The 20172-nt window shown below is 37.1% G+C and overlaps 1 protein-coding gene across 3 annotated transcripts in view; it reads left to right on the forward strand.

Annotated features, from left to right (window-relative positions):
- RGS22 (regulator of G-protein signaling 22) overlaps positions 1-20172 on the forward strand; it is a 147462-nt gene that overhangs the window by 115660 nt on the left and 11630 nt on the right. For all 3 annotated transcript variants that reach the window (XM_011931708.1, XM_011931716.1, XM_011931726.1), the window contains 3 exons: positions 6219-6380; positions 11707-11886; positions 15718-15876. In XM_011931708.1, coding sequence (XP_011787098.1) covers positions 6219-6380; positions 11707-11886; positions 15718-15876 — 501 coding nt within the window. The remainder of the gene's footprint in view (positions 1-6218; positions 6381-11706; positions 11887-15717; positions 15877-20172) is intronic.

The following is a 20172-nucleotide window of genomic DNA, read 5'->3' on the forward strand; positions in this document are numbered from 1 at the left end:
GATGTTCATCAGGGATATTGGTCTAAAATTCTCTTTTTTTGTTGTGTCTCTGCCAGGCTTTGGTATCAGGAGGATGTTGGCCTCATAAAATGGGTTAGGGAGGATTCCCTCTTTTTCTGTTGATTGGAATAGTTTCAGAAGGAATGGTACAACTCCTCTTTGTACCTCTGGTAGAATTCGGCTGTGAATCCGTCTGGTCCTGGACTTTTTTTGGTTGGTAAGCTATTAATTATTGCCTCAATTTCAGAGCCTGTTATTGGTCTGTTCAGGGATTTAACTTCTTCCTGGTTTAGTCTTGAGAGAGTGTATGTGTCCAGGAATTTATCCATTTCTTCTAGATTTCCTAGTTTATTTGCACAGAGGTGTTTATAGTATTCTCTCATGGTGGTTTGTATTTCTGTGGAATTGGTGGTGATATCCCCTTATCATTTTTATTGCATCTGTTTGATTCTTCTCTCTTTTCTTTATTAGTCTTGTTAGCTGTCTATCAATTTTGTTGATCTTTTCAAAAAACTAGCTCCTGGATTCATTGATTTTTTTGAAGGGTTTTCTGTGTCTCTATCTCTTTCAGTTCTGCTCTGATCTTAATTGTTTCTTGCCTTCTGGTAGCTTTTGAATTTGTTTGCTCGTGCTTCTCTAGTTCTTTTAATTGTGATGTTAGGTGTCAGTTTTAGATCTTTCCTGGTTTCTCTTGTGGGCATTTAATACTATAAATTTCCCTCTACATACTGCTTTAAATGTGTCCCAGAGATTCTGGTACATTGTGTCTTTATTCTCATTGGTTTCAAAGAACATCTTTATTCTGCCTTCATTTCATTATTTACCCAGTAGTCATTCAGGAGCAAGTTGTTCAGTTTCCATGTAGTTGTGTGGTTTTGAGTGAGTTTCTTAATCCTGAGTTCTAGTTTGATTGCATTGTGGTCTGAGAGACAGTTTGTTGTGATTTCTGTTCTTCTACATTTGCTGAGGAGTGCTTTACTTCCAATTAGGTGGTCAGTTTTAGAATAAGTGTGATGTGGTGCTGAGAGTAATGTATATTCCGTTGATTTGGGGCGAAGAGTTCTATAGATGTCTATTAGGTCTGCTTGTTGCAGAGCTGAGTTCTGGTCCTGGATATCCTTGCTAACCTTCTGTCTCATTGATCTCTCTAATATTGATAGTGGGGTGTTAAAGTCTCCCATTATTATTGTGTGGGAGTCTAAGTCTCTTTGTAGGTCTCTAAGGACTTACTTTATGAATCTGGATGCTCCTGTGTTGGGTGCATATATATTTAGGATAGTTAGCTCTTCTTGTTAAATTGATCCCTTTACCATTATGTAATGACCTTCTTTGTCTCTTTTGATCTTTGTTGGTTTAAAGTCTGTTTTATCAGAGACTACGATTGCGACCCCTACTTTTTTTGCTTTCCATTTGCTTGATAGATCTTCCTCCATCCCTTTATTTTGAGCCTTTGTGCATCTTTGCACATGAGATGGGTCTCTTGAATACAGCACACTGATGGATCTTGACTCTTTATCCAATTTGCCAGTTTGTGTCTTTTTTGGGGGGCATTTAGCCCATTTACATTTAAGGTTAATATTGTTATGTGTGAATTTGATCCTGTCATTATGATGTTCACTGGTTATTTTGCCCATTAATTGATGCAGTTTCTTCATAGCATCGGTGGTCTTTACTATTTGGCATGTTTTCATGGTGGCTGGTACCGGTTGTTTCTTTCCATGTTTAGTGCTTCCTTCAGGAGCTCTTGTCAGGCAGGCCTGGTGGTGACAAAATCTCTCAGCATTTGCTTGTCTGTAAAGGATTTTATTTCTCCTTCACTTATGAAGCTTAGTTTGGCTGGATATGAAATTCTGGGTTGAAAATTCTTTTCTTTAAGAATGTTGAATATTGGCCTCCACTCTCTTCTGGCTTGTAGGGTTTCTTCTGAGAGATCTGCTGTTAGTCTGATGGGCTTCCCTTTGTGGGTAACTCGACCTTTCTCTCTGGCTGCCCTTAACACTTTTTTTCCTTCATTTCAATCTTGGCAAATCTGACAATTATGTCTTGGGGTTGCTCTTCTCGAGGACTATCTTTGCGGTGTTCTCTGTATTTCCTGAATTTGAATGTTGGCCTGCCTTTCTAGGTTGGGGGAGTTCTCCTGGATAATATCCTGAAGAGTGTTTTCCAACTTCGTTCCATTCTCCCCATCACTTTCAGGTACACCAATCAAATGTAGATTTGCTCTTTTCACATAGTCCCATATTTCTTAGAGGCTTTGTTCATTTCTTTTTACTCTTTTTTCTCTAATCTTGTCTTCTCACTTTATTTCATTAATTTGATCTTCAATCACAGATACCCTTTCTTCCACTTGATTGAATTCGCTATTGAAACTTGTGCATGCATCACGAAGTTCTCATGCCATGGTTTTCAGCTCCATCAGGTCATTTAAGGTCTTCTCTACACTGTTTATTCTAGTTGGCCATTCGTCTAATCTTTTTTCAAGGTTTTTACCTTCCTTGTGATGGGTTCCAACATCCTCCTTTAGCTCAGAGAAGTCTGTTATTACTGACCTTCTGAAGCCTACTTCTGTCAGCTTGTCAAAGTCATTCTCCATCCTGGTTTGTTCTGTTGCTGATGAGGAGCTGTAATCCTTTGGAGGAGAAGAGATGCTCTGATTTTTAGAATTTTCAGCTTTTCCGCTCTGGTTTCTCCCTATCTTTGTGGTTTTATCTACCTTTGGTCTTTGATGATGGTGACCTGCAGATGGGGTTTTGGTGTGGATGTCCTTTTTGTTGATGTTAATCCTGTTCCTTTCTGCTTGTTAGTTTTCCTTCTAACAGTCAGGTCCCTCAGCTGCAGGTCTGTTGGAGTTTGTTGGAGTTCCACTCCAGACCCTGTTTGCCTGGGTATCACCAGCAGAGGCTGCAGAAGAGCAAATATTGCAGAACAGCAAATATTGCTGCCTGATCCTTCCTCTGGAAGCTTCGTCCCAGAGGGGCAGCCGCCTATATGAGGTATTTGTCGGCCCCTACCACATAGACACCTCCCAGTTAGGCTACACAGGGGTCAGGGACCCACTTGAGGAGACAATCTGTCCATTCTCAGAGATCAAATGCTGTGCTGGGAGAACCACTGCTCTCTTCAAACGTTTAAGTCTGCAGAAATTGTCTCCTGCCTTTTGTTCAGTTATGCCCTGCCCACAGAGGTGGAGTCTAGAGGCAGTAGGCCTTGTTGAGCTGCAGTGGGCTTAATTTTCACATCGTAGTACAGCAGCTTTCAACATCTGACCCACATTTCAGTGACTTGCCCAAGAACCAGATGCATTGTGGAATTCTGATACATCTCTTCAAGAGCCCCCAGGTTGTATGCCAAGAATGTTGCAGGACTTTTCCTTTGTTCAGCTAAAGACTGGGTTCTTGTCCGTCCCTCGGCCAGGAAAATTTAGGCTTGGAGACCATTTAAAGGGTGAATAAAGCTGGGTTTTACTGGGTGAAAAGGCAGGGGAATGAAAGGGAAACAGAGTTCCTCCACAAGGCCAGAGTCCCCTGCTAGAGGCTTCCCATTGGCCCTTGGAATTCAGAACTCTGTTCTTTTTAAAAAACTTATTATTAATATTATTTGGGTCTTGCTGTGTTGCCCAGGCCGGAGTGCAATAGTATGATCATAGCTCGTTATCACATCTAACTCCTGGGCTCAAGTGATCCTCCTGTGTTCACCTCCTGAATAAGGAGCTCTATTCTTAAAGAGATCCTTGACCTGCTCAACCTTAGAAGTGTATGATTGCCTTAAGTATGTATTTTTCTTTATTCTGCGTGTCATGGATTTACTGAGACAAGCTGTGCATTCCAACATGTGATAGTTTATTATTCAGAGTGAATTACACAAAAAATGAGCAGCATGCAGCAGAATCAGCAGGTTAAATTGTCTTACATTGTGACTTTCATTTATCTGCCTGTCTGTCTATCTATCTATCTATCTATCTATCTATCTATCTATCTATCTATCTATCTATCTATCGACAGAGTCTTGCTCTGTCGCCCAGGTTGGAATAAAGTGGCACAATCTCAGCTCACTGCAACCTCTGCCTCCCAGGTTCAAGCAAGTCTCATGCCTCAGCCTCCCCAGTAGTTGGGATTACAGGCACGCACCACCACACCTGGCTTATTTTTTGCATTTGTAGTGTAGACGGGTTTTTATCGTGTTGCCCAGGCTGGTTTTGAACCCCTGAGCTCAGGCAATCTGCCCGTCTTGGCCTTCCAAACTGCTAGGATTACAGGCATGAGCCATCACGCCTGGTACATTATCCCTTCTATTTAGAACTGCATTTTAATCATAACTGTACACTGCTCTCAGGCATCCTCACAAGGGCACTTTGCCGAGCAGGAGCACACATAAAAAATCAAATCAAATTGAAATAGAAATAAAAATATTAAAAGCAAAAAGATAGAATTTTAGCTTTAAAAGAATTAAGATAGCTATCATTTTGATGACTTAAAACCACTACAATATAATACCTGGCTAGAAATGGCCTATTTTGCTTTGTAACATGCATGATAAACATAGTCTTCCTTTTGAACTTACAAGTTGATGTGTACTTATCCTTCTGCAGGTCCTAATAAAATGTCCAACTAGACCTAGGTGACCCTCTGCTAACTAACAAAAATGGATGTTTATTTGAATGTTAGAGGAATGTATGTATCTGTTAGTATGCTCTTTTGTGTATTTTCCTCTTGAAAAGAAATAAACTTTTTTAATGTTTGTTTTTTGCTATAGTTTTGATTGAAATATTACATGGAATGGAATTATTTGTATATAATTATTTATTACGTGTATTTTATTATTTTGTTTAAATTACAGGTTTTAGTTAAATTTCTAAGTTTTAGTATCTTAAGCAGATCTTAAAATATTATTTGCTGAGTGGATTTTAAATAAACATCACAGTCTAATACATAGCTGTTCCTATTTGTAGGGCTATAATTTTAATATGGGCCATATGGTGGGGGTCTTAACTTTTTGTCCAGAGAACGTGACATATGTCTCACTGAAATAGTGACATCTATTCACTTCTATTCACTTTATCTGGGTTAATGGCACCACCATTCATCTAGACTGCCTGGAGTTGCCTTCACTTTTCAGTTTCCAACTCAGATGTCATCCTCAAGGCCCTTCTCTGTAAAGGTTTTACACCTCCAGGCAGAATTAGTTACTCCTTCCTTTGTGTTACCATGGCACTTTTAAAAAAATGTAACTCTCTAAACACTTAAATTGATGGTCACATATTATTTGTTTCAAGGAATTTATTTTATGTGTTGCTAAATCCATCTAAACTGTTGTCTTTGGAATGATAACTTCCTTGCATGGTTGTAAGCTAAAAATCAACTTTGGGGAACTTAAATATTAAAATCTATTTAGTGAATTCAATAAAATCGACTTCTTATGTTTTCAATCTGAAAGGCTAAATGGGGTTGAATATGTGATTTTAAATGGGCAAAATAAAATAAGTAGATATTTTATATTTCCAAATTGTAAAGATATATAATAAATGTTGATAAAAATACCTTTCGGTGTTACTAAAATGCCATGGGTGCTTCTGGCTTTCATGTTATGTAAAGTAAACAGTCAAAGGAATTTTAATAAAATAATTTATTAATAATCATTATTTGTTATCATTATTTTTAGTCATTATTAACATAATAAAAAGATGTCTCATCTAAAAATATAATATTTTCAGGATAAAATTATAGTGAAGCGCTATAGTAAATTATTTAACTTATAGAATCAATTGATAATTTTTTCTTAAAAATGAAAAATATATTAAATGTTAACTACTTTTACTTTTTAAAAAGCAAGAGAATTATATATTAATATATAACATATGTAATAATAAAATAAATAATGTAATAACATATAATCATAACATTATGATTACTTTGTTCTGTTTAAGCACAGAACTCATACAATGTACTAAAAAGTAGTTTTTCACCATAATCTCAAGCTGTAATAACTGTTAACATTTTTAAACAATGTAGTCATATGGTCTAAATCATCTAGTCATTTCTTTTTCACTCTACCTCCTAAAAATGAAGCCATAAAAATATAAAGGAGACAAAAGAGAAAGGAACAGGGGAAAATATTGTACCCATGCCACACATTTCGACAGGCAAAATTACAGGAGATAGAAGCTGGTAATTGTTAGCCTAATTAATGAGCCAATTTCCTATATTCTCTGTTTTGGACAGCCTGTGGAGAGTAAGTGGATCTCTTCATCTTGTGAAATCATTGCTTTTCGCAAAGCATTATTGAATCCAGTTACTTCAAGACAATTTCAACGTTTTGTGGCTCTAAAAGGAGATTTATTGGAAAATGGTTTACTCTTTTGGCAAGAAGTACAAAAATATAAGGTATTGTATTGGGAGCTGGAGAAAACCACCTGTTTTGAGGAGGAAATGCATTAAAATGTCAGATTTTCAACTAACTTTATGCACAAGATTTGTATAAGATATCCCAATTTTGCCATCTTTTTCCTACCAGTATATAAATATTGAGATGTTTATTGTCCAATCTCTAGATACATTTATTATTATACAGTGAAGAATAAGAGTGAGCCCTGGAATGATAATACAGGTTGGGCATTCCAAGTCTGAAAATCTGAAACCTGAAATGCTCCAAAATCTGAAACTTTTTGAGTGCCAACATGATACTTAAAGTAAATGCTCCTTGGAGTATTTCAGATTTTTTATTTTTGGATTTGGAATGCTCAACCAGTAGGTATAATACAAATATTCCAAAAGTAAAAATGAATCCAAAATCTAAAACACTTCTGGTCCCAAGCATTTTAGGTAAGGGATGCTCAACCTCTATTAGGTTTTTTCCAGATATTAACGTACATATGATTTAATGAGAACCTTCCTGAAGAGAGTTTTAACTATATTTCTACACATCAATCATCTCTAAATGTATTGTACATATTTTTTCCTAACAATATCTATATTTGGTGTATCCATACAACTAAAATCTCTTTATAAGAATCCCTCCAGCCATATTTACAGTAATAGTAATCAAAGATACTGGATTATGGATAAATAAACCAATAGAGAAGAGAAAGGAATTAGAATTAGAGATGAAAAAGAACAGCCAAATTCTTAACAAAATAAGTAAAAGAGAAATGGTTAGGTACAAATGCAGTTTATTTTCAGGGTTAAGTGTTGAGTGTAATCATACAGAATCTTCACATTGAAGAGGAGGAAGGAACTTTCCCTGTTGTGTTGTCTAGACTTGAATAAAGAAATGTCTAGAAATACTGAAAGGTATTTTAGTCTTTGCTTAAATGCTCCCAGAGGTAGCAGGCTCATTTCCTTGCAAGAAGTCTATTCCATCCCATTGTAAACATGGGGAATAAAAATTAACAATTTAGGAGTATAATGCTTTCAAATGGCCTATGTACTATGTACTATCTGACACTAATACAGTTGCTTAACATATAGTTAGTAGTTGCTCAATAAAATTTATTTCTAAGTTTTTCCACCATACAGTAAAACTGTTTTCTACCCTTTTCTGTTATCAACAGTTTTTGTACTATTCTCAGCTGAGACTGTAACATTAAAAAACAAAATTTTTGAGACAGGGTCTCACTTTGTTGCCCAGACTGGAGTACAGTAGCACAATGACAGCTCACTGCAGCCTTGACCTCCTGGGCTCAAGAGATCTTCCCACCTCAGCCCTCCAAGTAGCTGGGAGTACAAGCATGCACCACCATGCCTGGCTAATTTTTAATTTTTTTGTAGAGATGGGGTCTCCCTGTGATGCCCAGGCTGGTAAAAAAATTTTTTGAGAGAAGCTTTTTCACAGTCTTTCACATGAGCAATATTAAAATAACTTTTTTGGGAATTAGAAAGGAGGTAGAGTGTGTTTTCCTCAATAGGTAATTTTTTCTTATGGGTGGGCAGAACTATCTTTAACCTAATGTAAATATGAACAAGCCTAACCCCGCTAGGACAAGAGGTAATGAGATAAACTTTGTAAAATAGTTATTTTAAAAAACCAACTATAGACTTATACACAGTGAACCCTTAGTTTTATGACTTTCTCCTTTAAGGCCTCCATTTAAATTTTGGTCTCCATTTTAATGTCTTTTCTACAATATAGCATGAGAGACTTACAATACTAAGTAGCTATTAAAAAGCAAGCTATCGGAGTAAATTTGTTTATATAACAAACATTTACTAAGTATCGAATGTGCCAGGCATTATGCTAGATTGTAGGCATAAAAAGGTGAATACAACACACTGCCCTCTTTCAGGCAGGAAAACATCCATGAGAACAAATATTAGGAAATAATGTTGACTCTTATCCTTGTTCTGACTAGGTATAGTTTTAGCACAGAGGAGAGAATGATGGGGTGGGGGGACAATAGGTCAGTGAAGTCTCAGCAAGAGTGATGATACTTGCATTGGGCTGTGAGGGATTTTGCCAGCTGGAAGGCGTTTATTCCACTTGATAAAGTCTAACCAAGCTAACTCTTATAAGGCTTACTCTTATTAAGTGTTTACTATGTGCCAGATACTGTCTTAATGCTTTTCATGTAATAATGAATTTATTCTTCACAAGAATCCCATGAGGTCAAGGATGTCATTCTCATCACTTCACAGATGAAACTAATGCACAGAAAGGCTAAGAAATTCCCGACATCACACAGCTAATTAACTGGTAGAGCTAGACTTTGAATCAGGTCATTCCATTGCTAAAGCCCATGCCCTTAACCACTAAGCTGTGCTGCTTCTCAGTATTGACTGTGGTAATATACAAAGAGATGGCTGGAGCAATCTTAGTCAAACATTTCTCTGGACTGTGAAAAGTTGGAAAGAACCAGTTGTATAACAAGGACATTGGTTACTGAATTATGATGTATCTATATAGTAGAACATTCTCTACCCATTAAAAATGTTCTAGGAGAATAATCAATGATGGGAAAAGATGTTCTGCTCATTGATCTTTTTTAAAAACTAGCTACTAAAAATCAGTATGGTTTAATCTAAAGTGTGTGCGTATGTGTGTGTTTGTGTCTATAAAGAAAAGACTGGAAGGATTTATTTATCCAACAAATATTTATTAAGCACCTACCAAGGGCCAGGCCAAATCCTGAGGATACAACTGTGATCAAAACAGTCTACCCTGTTAGAGCTTACAATGTCAGAGGAAGGACAAATGAGTGGTAGACAAGACAATTACAAGAGTGTGATTAGTGCAACAAGGGAAGAAGCACAGTATGCTATGGGAGTACCTGAGATGGACGTCTCTCCTGGACTGAGAGTCACAGAAAGCTTACTAGAGGAAAGTATGCTTAAACTGAGACCTTAATAATAGGTGAGAGTTAACTAAGCTAATGGCACAACAGGGCAGAACAATTAGAAAAAAAAAATCAGTTATAATTATGTCCAAATGCTGTCTTTTTGCTCAAAATTATAATTATGTAGCTTCACAAATTTGTTTTATTTCACGAGCCTTATATTCCATAGTTAGAAGGCTAATTGAATAACATAAAATAGGCTTTTTCTTTTTTTTTCTTTTTTTTTTGAGACACCGTCTTACTCTGTTGCCCAGGCTGGAGTGCAGTGGTGTGATCATGGCCCACTGCAGTGTCGACCTCCCTGGGCTCAGGTAATCCTCCCACCTCAGCCTCCCCAGTAGCTGGGACTACAGGCATGCACCACCACACCCAGCTAATATTTTGTATATTTTTATAGAGATAGAGTTTCACCATGTTGCCCAGGATGGTCTGCAACTCCTGGGCTCAAGCCATCTGCTCGCCTCGGCCTCCCAAATTGTTGGGATTACAGGCATAAGCCACTACACCTGACCTAAATAGGCTTTATTGTAAGGTGATGCTAAATTGAGTATGAAGTGCTAATTGTCACAATGTAACATTATATAGTTTTTTTCACACTTACACCAAATTATATATAAAGTTTTACATGAAAGACATCAGAATTTTTATTTCTTTCATAATATCCATAGGAGAGCTATAGCCCAGCATATACTGGGTACTTAATAAATGTTGGTTCATTTCTGGGCCTAAAGTGAGAAGTTTCCAAGTTGTTTGCTTTCTGATGATTTGGAAAACAATGTCTTTGACAGAGAAGTGCCATAATTCAAGAGAAATTACCTCTTTATTAAAAAAAAATGATAGTCCTATACCTGTGACTTTAAAACTAGCTCATTTTGGGCAAAGGACATGAACAGATACTTCTCAAAAGGTGTATAAATGACCAATCAAGAAACATATGAAGAAATGCTCAGCATCACTAATCATCAGAGAAATGCAAATCAAAACCACAGAGAGATACCATCTCACACCAATCAGAATGGCTATTATTAAACAGAAAACAACAGCTGCTTGGTGAGGCTGCAGAGAAAAGGGGGCACTTACACACTATTGGTGGGAATGTAAATTAGTCCAGCCATGTGAAAAGCAGTCTGGAGATTTCTCAAAGAAATTGAAACACAGCTACCATTTGACTCAGCCATCCCATTACTGTATGTATACCCCAAGGAGAATAAATAATTCTGCCAAAAAGATAAATGTACATATATGTTCATCACTGCACTATTCACAGTAGCAAAGACATGCAATCAACCCAGGTGCCCATCAGTAGTAGACTGGATAAAGAACATGTGGTACATATACACCATGGAATACTACGTAGTCATAAAAAATGAAATCATATCCTTTGCAGCAGTGTGGGTGGAGCTGGAGGCCATTATCCTAAGAGAATTAATGCAGAAAAAGAAAACCAAAAACCACATGTTCTCACTTATAAGTGTGAGCTAAACATTGGGCACACATGGACATAAATATGGGAATAATAGACACCACTGACTACTAGAAGGGGTAGTGAGGGGAGGGTGGGTTGAAAACCTACCTGTTGGGTACTACGTTCACTACCTAAGTGACAGGATCAGTACCCCAAACCTCAGCATCATGCAATATTCCCATGTAACTAACTTGCACATGTACCTCCTGTGTCTAAAATAAATGTTGACAATTTTTTAAATGGCACATTTTAATGTATGATCATTACTTTTAGGTTATCTATAAAGAGAATAATGCGATAGGGTAACTACACAGCATGGCTAATAAAAGACATAGAATGGCACACCTGTTGACAACCAGCATGCCCACTACCCTTTTTGAGCCTAAATCACCTTGGTGTAGAAGCAGGACTGGACAGGAAAGCTTTTATATCCACCTGTAGGCAGAGTTAGGTGCCTATTCTCAGTGTTCTCCTAGGATACTATGTATACCTCTATCATAACATGTATTAACTATCCAGAATTGGAGTAATGTGTTCTCACACTTCTCCAGTGGAGATTGAACCTTAAAAGGGTAGGGGCTCAGCTCAGTGTCTGGTATATAACAGGCCCTCATTATACGGTTGTTAAATGAGTCAAAGTAGATACTAATGTCATTCCTTTGCCTAGAGGAACAAGTGATCAGGATTATATGAAATCTGTATTTATGTCATGTACATGTATCAAAGTCTTAGGTTCCTCAAATCCAAGAGAAAGAAAATCTATAATTTTTTAAAGACAGCCTTGAAATATATCACTGCCTTCTTGACCTAAAGTTGAAATGTATATATTAATTGAAACACATATTGATACAGTTCTATTAAGTGTTCTAGTAGTTCATTAATTATATACCATTCTATCTTTCCTTCTTCTGTTCAGGACTTGTGCCATTCTCATTGTGATGAGTCTGTCATTCAGAAGAAGATTACGACTATTATCAACTGCTTTATTAATTCCAGTATTCCACCAGCTTTACAAATTGACATTCCAGTAGAGCAAGCCCAAAAGATTATTGAACACCAGAAGGAGTTAGGACCATATGTATTTAGAGAGGCACAGGTAAGAGATCAGGGCATGTGGCTAAGCATATTTTAAAATAGATTGACAATCCTTTTAAAGATAGATAACCTTTTGGGCCAGGCGTGGTGGCTCATGCCTGTAATCCCAGCACTTTGGGAGGCTGAGGCAGGCAAATTGTTTGAGCTCAGGAGTTGCCAGCCTGGGCAACATAGCAAAACCCCGTCTCTTAAAAAAAAAAAAAAAAAAGATAAATAAAAATTAAAAAGATAAATATCCTTTTAAAGCTTGTACATTATTCATATTTGACAAGGTTCCAGTCCTCCCGATACTGGGACTTATTCTATTTAATTTAAATAATCTTTGCATATGTGACTGAAATATAAAAAGCTAGTAACTTAAATGCAATTTTTTTCATGATCATTTACAGTAAATAAAATTAAATATTACCTTTTGGCTTTCCATGGTTACCATTTTTGTTTTTAACTTGTTAAATTCCAGCTAATTCCTCCTTTCTTTTCCAACATTCATATTTCCTTTTAAAATATCTGCTACCACAAAAATGTGTAAAATAGGTGTGTCCCAAGATTTGTGTATTTTTAAAGATTAGAATATTCACAAAGCTCGTAAAATAAGTGAGAGGAGATTTAAGTACTCTACCAACATAAAGTATACAAACTCATGAAAGGAAAATTGTGCCTGTTAACCTGCTCAAGTTACTTCTTTTTAAGATAAATAATAGAAAACAGTGACTTGGTGAACATAATTTATTTGCATTTTAAAAAGCCTTTTAGTGATGCTGTTCCTAAAAAATGATTAAGAAAAATAAATTATAATAGGGGTAATAGGGAAGGCCATGTCATGAATGAAGTGATATGAAACAGAGAGTTAGGGTATTATTGCCCTTGAGCATGGTAAAAGGCGATTATTCTTACATTCATTTGTGAGCCAGCTGTGTTCTAAGTCCTCCGAGGAACCAAAAGTGGACTCACAATCCAAATTATGCATTAAAATAGGCAGAAATATAGAGGAATGATTGAGGACGTGCTATAGAGAAATGTTGAAAACATGGTGTCAGAATGGTAACATCTGTTAATGAAAAGATCTTAGAGATAGCTTAGCCTAGCCTGGGTTTCCTAGTAACTAGGCCAGGACTTATCCATTGACGTCAAAGGCCTTGAGTCTGACGGTAAATGTCTGGAGCTGCCAATACCGGTCAGTTCTGATATACTCTTCAAGGATTGTAACCAAAGAATTATATTGGAGTCCTCTAGCCTATGACTTCTACCTGATTTTCTAAAAGGGAGTCCTACTAGATATATCTTAAATATGGATGTTAGAGCATCTGAAAATAAATAATCTTTATTTAGGGGCCTCATCCCACTGAATCTGTTGTTATTCCTCTTTTCCCAAGGAAGTTTAGAGAATGGCATTGCCGTCTACCCCAGGATACAAGCCACAGATCTGATTGGCCATCTCCATGTCTTCCCTCTCCATTTCCTTACCTCCATATCTAATCCATTCCTAAAACTTTCCTAGTTGTCTCCTCGTTATCTGTCATTCTGTCCACACCTCCACTCACCTACCTCATTTTAGATCTGCAACATGACTCATAATGTATTACAGAAACTCCCTGCCTCTGGGTTCTCACCAAACCATCCAACTAAGGGTAGACAGAGCAATCCTTTTTTAATGTGTATCTGATCATGTCACTTCTCTGCTTAAAATATTTCAATTCCGGTCAAGCACACTGGCTCACACCTGTAAGTAATCCCAGCACTTTGGGAAGCCAAGGCAGGAGGATTGCTTGAGGCCCGGAGTTCAAGACCAGCCTGGGCAATATAGTGAGATCCTATCTCTACAAATAATAATTTAAAAAATATTTCAGATACTTCCCACTGCCCTCAGAATGAAGTCCATACTCCTAGATATCTCTCTAGCTACATCTTTTACCACTCCCTGCCATCTCTGCCCTAGTCTAATTGAAATAATTATAGTTTCATAAGTGGCCCTTACTGCTTTCTCTTCTGAGTTTTTTGCAGTATCATCTTTTCTTCCTTGTTTTCACTCCTGTCGCAACACTTATCACACCAAATTGAAAGTGATTATTCTCATGTAGACTTTCTCATTATATTGTAACCTCTTTGAGGGCAGGGAATGGTTCTTATTTATCTTTGCAGTTCAAATGCCAGGCATAGAGGAGACATTTTTTGGACACATAAATGAATGATGTGAGAAGAAATATATCATGACAGAAAGGAGTAAGATCAAACTGGAAATGAGAGCAAAGTTGAGCAGAAGGGCTGAATAGTAAATTTAAAACTGCTGACAGTTTTAGCATTGGTATCAGTGTAGCCTCTGTCTATCCCTCACTCCCACTATCAATAACCTGAAAGTTTGCATCACCCAGTCAAATTTTCGCTGGCCCCTTTTGCTCATACTAAAGCCATTATTTATTTACTGGCAGTGAGTAAAGTAGCTCTATGTTTATTAAAACATTTTCTTATCCACAATTTGGTTATCTTTTAAGATTACAAAGGTACAGGGTAATTTTAATTAACAATATATATTAACCTACAATCTCAATTGCAACTTTTAACAATAGAGTGGTTTTATGTCCTAATTGGGTGACTTTTACTAGAAAGCCTTCAAAATGGAAATATCTATATTCAAGAACTGGGAGTGACTCAGGTTTTAGAAAGATAACTGAGAAGTACGACTAATAGAGGAGGAGGAGTATTTAAGCTTCAGTTCATAATAAAAACTGCCATGATCCCTTAACATTGGAACAGGGGATTACTTAATTAAGTGTATGGCAGGTAAATGTAAATGAAAGTGTCTTAAAAACCTGCGTTTCATCAAATAAAGTATCTCTAGATTTTACATTTACACTCCCAAGAGGCTACAGAATTCAATAACAAAACTGTATTTTAAAAGGAGCGAATAATTTTAGTATTACTAATAACATTCATGTATGGAAAACAGGAGTAATGAAATATGCCATTTCAGGTCTCTTGATCACTGCAGCATTTACTTTTTAAAGATTCCTCTTTTCCCCTATGAGTTGGCTTGGAGCCTAATGGGATGGTTCATTTTTTTCCAGGGCATTAGGTAAAGGCCATTCCTAGCAATAAGATGTTGAACTTGATCTTATGTGGCAAGTCCTACCTTCTTGAAGTAATGTATACCTCTGGAACTAATGGAAAAACTTGGCATGAGAATTAGAGCAACTATTCTTATCTCTATAAATATCACAATTAATCACTTAAAGTGTCCTTATAGAAAGCATTTGTCCAGGATACTGTTCTGCTTTTTAAATGTTACTTTTCTTGCTCTCACATAAAAGTAAGAGATTATATCATTTAAAAGTTACTCAAGATTTATTCTTAGATCTGCAGCTTTGTTTAAGAGCTTTTCCAGAGGCAAAATGGTATTTCCTTTCTCTAAAAGAAAGAAAAGAGGGAGGGGGTAGTTTCCTTGATGAACTGGATATTTGGAATACTTGCATAAAACAGCAGAGTGTATGGCAGATCAACTAGTATATGTTTTAAAAGAAAACATAAATTTCTTATTTTAAAAGACCTAATGGATTCTTTGTTAATACAATCAATTGGTTAGGGAAACATAAAGAATAAAGTGACTTTTAAGTGTATTTAGTGTATAGTTTTTTTTTTAAAGAAAGACTTCTCATTGGTAATAAAAACCATTGATAATAAGCATGTGCTGAGCAAAACTATACCAAGATGTCTGGAGACAATAAGTTGGAGCAAGCATGGTATATATTAAAGATAGAATAGTTCATCTGTTATTATGGTGAATAGCTTAAATTGGTACATTTGTATAAAATTGTAATCTGAGACTTTTTTTATACAGATGACAATTTTTGGGGTCCTGTTTAAATTCTGGCCTCAGTTCTGTGAGTTTAGGAAGAATTTAACAGATGAAAATATTATGAGTGTTTTAGAAAGAAGACAAGAATATAATAAGCAGAAAAAAAAATTGGCAGTCCTAGAAGACGAAAAATCTGGAAAGGTGAGACAAGACTCATTTTGGGTTTTATCAGATTTTTAAAAGGTATGTGTGTAAATTATAGAATAATTTTGTCTGGGGATATATAGAAAGAAGTTATGGAATACAGATATTAGTGGATTTTAAACCTTCAGTCAGAAGCTTCAGACTTTTGGAATTCCTCTAAATTCATTTCAAGTGTCATCTCTTCTAAGTGAAGGCTTCCTTGACTTTCTGTGGCAACACAAGCAACTTGCATCCGCTGCAATAAAGTTCCTCCCGCTTGTAGAACATGCTTTATATAGTCCTGTGATTAAGTTTTTACGTCTGTCACCTTCATTGGACTAAGATCCTCAATGATAGTATCTGCCTTATTCATCCATGTTTTATAAGCCCTTACACTAGTGTCCAGCACATGCTTAATTATTAATAATTGTTTATTGAACAAATCAGGAAATGAATGAACAAATATTATGTACTGGCAGGGGCAACATTTTCAATATTAAAATTACAGAATAGGCTGGGCACGGTGCCTCACGCTTGTAATCCCAGCACTTTGGGAGGCCAAGGCGGGCAGATTACCTGAGCTCAGAAGTTCGCAACCAGCCTGGGCAACACAGTGAAACCCCATCTCTACTAAAATACAAAAAAAAAAAAATTAGCTGGGTGTGGCAGCGTGCGCCTGCAGTCCCAGCTACTTGGAAGGCTGAGGCAGGAGAATTGCTTGTACTCGGGAGGCAGAGGTTGCAATGAGCCAAGATTATGCCCCTGCACTCCAGCCTGGGTGACAGAGGGAGATGCTGTCTAAAAAAAAAAAAAAAAATTACAGAATGATACATTGTGAAATGTGTAAATGAGTCACAAATTGGCCAGCCTCCCTCTTTGTCTACTGTCTATCTCTCCATTCATTCATTCATTCATTGTTCTCTTTCTTTTTTTATATTTATCCGTTTTAATTAAGAAGGGATAATTGCTCCCAAATAACATGTTTCATCTTATTTATAAGCTTATGCCTATTTTGTTTTTAAAAATAAATGTAAAAGACACCAAAAGACACAAAAGTAATATAATGAACACTCACATTTATTTGTGTAGGCCAAAATAAACGCTTTTAACATTTTGCCTTATTTTTATTTTTCCCATTAGAAATAAAACATTGCAAATAGAGTAAGATCTAGTAACCTCAGCCCTGAGTTCTATAACCCTCCCTATACCTAGGAGCAATCATTAAGTTTGGGATATATTTGTCCAGCTCTTTTTAAAAACAGTGTTTCATGCGTATGGATGCATTCATAAACAATACAGAATGCTATTTTTTATGTATTTTAACTTACATAAATGGTATCATATTGTATTAATCTGCTCAGTCTGCCATAAAAAGTATGTTCATTCTTTTTATTTTATTTTATTTCTTGCAATGGAGTCTCACTGTGTCACCCAGGCTGGAGTGCAGTGGTGCAATCTCAGCTCATTGCAACCTCTGCTTCCCAGGTTCAAGTGATTCTTATGCTTCGGCTTCCTTAGTAGCTGGAACTACAGGCACACGCCACCAAGCCAGGCTAAATTTTGTATTTTTAGTAGACAGGGTTTCACCATGTTGGGCAGGCTGGTTGCCAACTCTTTTTTTTTATTATTATTTTTTATTTTTTTATTTTTTATTATACTTTAAGTTCTAGGGTACATGTGCATAACGTGCAGGTTTGTTACATATGTATACTTGTGCCATGTTGGTGTGCTGCACCCATCAACTCGTCAGCACCCATCAATTCATCATTTATATCAGGTATAACTCCCAGTGCAATCCCTCCCCCCTCCCCCCTCCCCATGATAGGCCCCGGTGTGTGATGTTCCCCTTCCCGAGTCCAAGTGATCTCATTGTTCAGTTCCCACCTATGAGTGAGAACATGCGGTGTTTGGTTTTCTGTTCTTGTGATAGTTTGCTAAGAATGATGGTTTCCAGCTGCATCCATGTCCCTACAAAGGACGCAAACTCATCAAATTTGTTGTGCCACACTGGCAAAATATCTTGTCCTTTACAGAATATAATATAACCCTAGCCAGCTACACAGGAAATTGAGAAATAAAATACAGGATTTCCATTATTAAAACAAGAGTGAACTGTGTTGTTGATAACATCACCAGGTTAATTAAGGGTTATTAGTAATAAGAAAAAATAGGTACTTTAAAAATTCTGTCACCACTGCAAACAGATTTATCAGATGCTGGTTCAACAATATAGAATAATCTTAATATTACAAGTTTCTAATCTAATGCCAATATATTATTATTTTATTAATACCATCTATGCATAGTGACTACATTTTAATGTCTTTCCTTTGGGGCTTTTTTTTTTTTTTTTTTTGAGAAGGAGTCTCACTCTATCACCCAGTGCCGTGGCATAATCTCGGCTCACTGCAACTTCCACCTCCCGTGATCAAGCGATTCTCCTGCCTCAGCCTCCTGAGTAGCTGGGATTACAGGTGCATGCCACCACGCCCGGCTAATTTTTGTATTTTTAGTAGAGGCGGGGTTTCACCATGTTAGCCAGGCTGGTCTCAAACTCTTGACCTCAAGTAATCTGCCCACCTTGGCCTCCCAAAGTGCTGGAATTACAGGCGTGAACCACTGCACCAGGCCTTTGGGACTTTTTTTTAATGCATAGGGTTTTATTTTTGTTTTACATAATTATATCCATTTTTTTTTTTTTTTTTTTTAGACAGAGTCTTGCTCTGTCATCCAAGCTGGAGTGCAGTGGCATGATCTCAGCTCACTGCAACCTCTGCCTCTCAGGTTCAAGCAATTCTCCTGCCTCAGACTCCCAAGTAGCTGAGATTACATGCACCCAGCGCCACACCTGGCTAATTTTCGTATTTTTAGTAGAGATGGGGTTTCGCCATGTTAGCCAGGCTGGTCTCAAACTCCTGACCTCAAGTGACCCACCCACCTCAGCCTTGCAAAGTATTGGGATTACAGACATGAGCAACTGCACCCGGCCTTATATCCATTCGTTATACACAGTTTTAATCTTTTTTTTTCTCATTACTGTTGTATCATAACCATTTTCTACATTAAACATTCTTTGTAAACATAGCATTTTATGACTAGATAATGTTCCATGGAAGGGTTATGGCCATGGGTTATTTAACCAAATGTTTAAATCTAAACATTTCTATCTCACTGTTGCTTATGCTGTTGTAATATTGATCTTGTTGGGTAAAATCACTCCTCCCCAACCCCAGCCCACCACCAGAGTTTTGGGTTACTTCATGAAACTATACATTTCAATGTGTAATTACTGCTGAAAGGGTATAACCATTTTAAGGCATTCAATACATTTACAAATTACTCTCTCATGTGAGTAGTAACCAGATTCCATTCTGCTTAGCTTCAAAGATCAGACAAGATACAAATTATTCTATTAAAAAGTGTATGCCAATTTAAAATGATCTGCAATCTAAATTGGCAGAAAATACCCATTTTGCTACACTTTTGTTAATATGCATTTTTTTATTATACTTTAATTTCTGGGATACATGTACATAATGTGCCGGTTTGTTACATAGGTATATATGTGCCATGGTAGTTCACTGCACCCATCAACCCATCATCTGGGTTTTTGGTGTTTTTTGTTTTTGTTTTTGTTTTTTTTTGAGACGGAGTCTCACTCTGTTGCCTGGGCTGGAGTGCAGTGGTGTGATCTCGGCTCACTGCAACTTCTGCCTCCCAGGTTCAAGCGATTCTTCTGCCTCAGCCTCCCAAGTAGCTGGGATTACAGGCGCCCGCCAGTATGCCCAGCTAATTTTTTCGATTTTTAGTAGAAACAGAGTTTCACCATGTTGGCCAGGCTGGTCTCGAACTCCTGACCTAGTGATTCGCCTGCCTCAGTCTCCCAAAGTGCTGGGATTAAGGCATGAGCCACCATGCCTGGCCATGTCATCTAGGTTTTAAGCCCCATATGCATTAGGTATTTGTCCTAATGCTCTCTCTCCCCTTGCCCCCACCCCGACAGGCCCTGGTGTGTGATGTTGCCCTCCCTGTGTCCATGTGTTCTCATTGTTCGACTCCCACTTATGAGTGAGAACATGTGGTGTTTGGTTTTCTGTTCCTGTATTAGTTTGCTGAGAATGATGGTTCCCAGCTTCTTCCATGTCCCTACAAAGGACATGAATTCATCCTTTTTTATGGCTGCATAGTATTCCATGGTGTATATGTGCCACATTTTCTTAATCCAGTCTATCATTGATGGGCATTTGGGTTGGTTCCAAGTCTTTGCTATTGTGAATAGTGCTGCAATAAACATACATGTGCATGTGTCTTTAT

The sequence above is a fragment of the Colobus angolensis genome, unplaced genomic scaffold (genome assembly GCF_000951035.1).
Source record: "Colobus angolensis palliatus isolate OR3802 unplaced genomic scaffold, Cang.pa_1.0 Scaffold121, whole genome shotgun sequence".
Taxonomy (NCBI): Eukaryota; Metazoa; Chordata; class Mammalia; order Primates; family Cercopithecidae; genus Colobus; species Colobus angolensis.